General features: G+C 63.0%; 1 protein-coding gene across 1 annotated transcript in view; it reads right to left on the reverse strand.

The window, feature by feature from the left end:
- LOC107307535 (protein PET100 homolog, mitochondrial) overlaps nucleotides 1-2,605 on the reverse strand; it is a 6,394-nt gene that overhangs the window by 3,466 nt on the left and 323 nt on the right. The window contains exons 3-4 of the mRNA XM_015851044.2: nucleotides 484-491; nucleotides 224-256 (exon numbers count right to left, since the gene is read on the reverse strand). Of these exons, the coding sequence (XP_015706530.1) occupies nucleotides 224-256; nucleotides 484-491 (41 nt within the window). The remainder of the gene's footprint in view (nucleotides 1-223; nucleotides 257-483; nucleotides 492-2,605) is intronic.

The following is a 2,605-nucleotide window of genomic DNA, read 5'->3' on the forward strand; positions in this document are numbered from 1 at the left end:
GGCAATGGGGATATGGGGACGGCAATGGGGATATAGGGATATAGGGATGGCAATGGGGATATGGGGCCGGCAATGGGGATATAGGGGACTTGATATGGGGTTATGGGGACAGGGATGGGGACATTTGGGGCACCCCACAACAGGGGGAAGCATTGAGGACAACGGGGGATGATTTAGGGTCACATTGGGGTCCCTTTGGGGTCACTTTGGGGTCCCATCTCACCCTCTCAGGGTTATCCGGAGGGAAGATCTCTCTCTGCAATGGGACAGAGCTGTCAGCTGTCAGCACACCCCACATCTTCGACCCCCCCCAAATATGGGTGCCCCCCCCAATATTGAAGCCCCCACCCCCACCTTGCCCCCCCTGCGTGCCCCCCCCCCCATATTCAAATATGGTGCCCCCCCTTCCCCCCCATTTTAATGCCCCCTCCCATGTTTGGTGCGCCCCCATATGAAGCCCCCCCCCCCCACGCCTTTGCCCCCCCTCCTCTGTGTGGCCCCCCAATAATGGTGCCCCCCCCCACCTTTGTTTTTCAACCCTTAACCCCCCATTTTAATGGCCCCCCCGCCAATGGCGATGTCCCACCCTTTGTGTGCCCCCCCCTCTCCATTTGTTGCCCCAATCCCATATAATGCCACCCCGCACCCATCACCTTGCCCCCCCTCCTCTCGTGTGCCCCCCCGACGTGGTGCCCCCCCCCCCCCAATATGGTGCGCCCCCCAACTTTTGTTTTCACCTCCCCCCCATTTTGGTGCCCCCCCATATGATGCCCACCCTTTGTTGTCCTCCCCCCCATTTAATGCCCCCCCCCCCCCCAATATGGTGCCTCCCCCCTCTGTGCATTCCCCCCCCCAAGTTTTAATGCCCCCCCCCATATGATGCCCACCCTTCTGTGTGCCCCCCCAATTTTAATACCCCCCACCCCGCCCCATTTACATGCCGCCCCCATAGGCCCCCCTCCAATTTAATCCCTCCCCCCTTTTTAATGCCCCCCCACCAAAATATGGTGCCCCCCCCGAATCTTAAGTGCCCCCCATGTGATGCCCCTCTCCATTTTTGTATGCCTCCCCCCATTTTAATGCCCCCCCATAATATTGGTGCCCCCCCCCCCATTTAATGCCCCCCCAATTATGGTGCCCCCCGCCCCCTCAGTTTAATCCCCCCCACCATTGTGGAATGCCCACCCTTTGTGTGCCCCCCCTCCCGCCCCCGCCCATTTTTGGGTCCCGCCTCTCCCCACACACACACCTTGCCCCCCTTCTCTGTGTGCCCCCCCCCAAATGTGATTCCACCCACCATTTGTATGCCTTCCCCCCCCAATATGAAGCCCCCCATCCCCCCCCACAATTTTAATACCCCCCCCCCATGTGAATGCCCACCCTCCGGTGCCCCCCCGCCATCTAATGCCCCCCCATATGGCCGCCCCACCCCCAATGTGATGCCCCCCCCATTCCATTTTGGTGCCCCCCATATAAGCCCCCCCCCATTTTAAATGCCCCCGCCCCGTGTATCTCCCCCCCAATTGGTTCCCACCCCCTGTGCCCCACCCCCCTCCCATTTTAATGCCCCCCCCCACATGAAGCCCCCCCCCACACACCCTTGCCGCCCCCTGCTTGTGGTGCCCCCCCCACTCCCCTCCTTTGAATGCCCCCCCCCCCCATATGATCCCACCATTGGTGTGCCCCCCCCCCCCCCCCCATTTTTGGTGCCTCCTCCCCACCTCACGCCTTGCCCCCCCTCTGTGCCCCCTCTCATTTTAATGCCCCCCCCAATATGGCGCCCGCCCCCGTGCCCCCCCCCCATTTTTGGTGCCTCCCCCCCCAATATGAAAGCCCCTCTCCCAACCACACACCTTGCCCCCCCTCTCTCTATACTGCCCCCCCCCCCCAATGTGAATTGCCCCCTCTGGTGCCCCCCCCCATTTTAACGCCCCCCCATGTGAAGCCCCCCACAAACCTTGAACTCCTCTGTCCCCCCCCCCCAATATGGTTGCCCACCCATATGAAGCCCCGCCCCCCCCCACCTTGCCCCCCCAGCTGCTGTGTCCCACAGCCCCCCCCAATATGGTGCCCCCACCGTGCTCCACCCCCCCTCCCCATTTTAATGCCCCCTTCACACCATGAAGCCCCCCCCACACAACACTTGCCCCCCTGCTGTGTGCCCCCCCCCTCCCCTATTTGAAAATGCCCCCCACCGCATAATGATGCCCACCCTTTTGTGTTGCCCCCCCCCCCCCCCCAATTTGGTGCCGCCCCCCACCCCGCCTTGCCCCCCCCTCTGTGCCCCCCCCCCATTTTAATGCCCCCCCCAATATGCGACCCCCACCCGTGCCCCCCCACTGATTTTGGGTGCCCCCCCCCATATGAAGCCCCTCCCCCAACAACAACCCTGCCCCCCCTCCTCTATGTGCCCCCCCCCCCTAAGTGATGCCCCCTCTGTGCCCCTCCACCCATTTTATATGCCCCCCCCGCATTTTAACGCCCCCCCCCCATAATGAAGCTCCCCCCACAAACCTTGACCGACTCCCCCCCTCTGTCCCCCCCCCCGCAATATTGGTGCCCCCATATGAAAGCACCGCCCCCCCACACCTTGCCCCCCCGCTGT

This window comes from Coturnix japonica, unplaced genomic scaffold (genome assembly GCF_001577835.2).
Source record: "Coturnix japonica isolate 7356 unplaced genomic scaffold, Coturnix japonica 2.1 chrUnrandom657, whole genome shotgun sequence".
In the NCBI taxonomy this organism is placed as follows: Eukaryota; Metazoa; Chordata; class Aves; order Galliformes; family Phasianidae; genus Coturnix; species Coturnix japonica.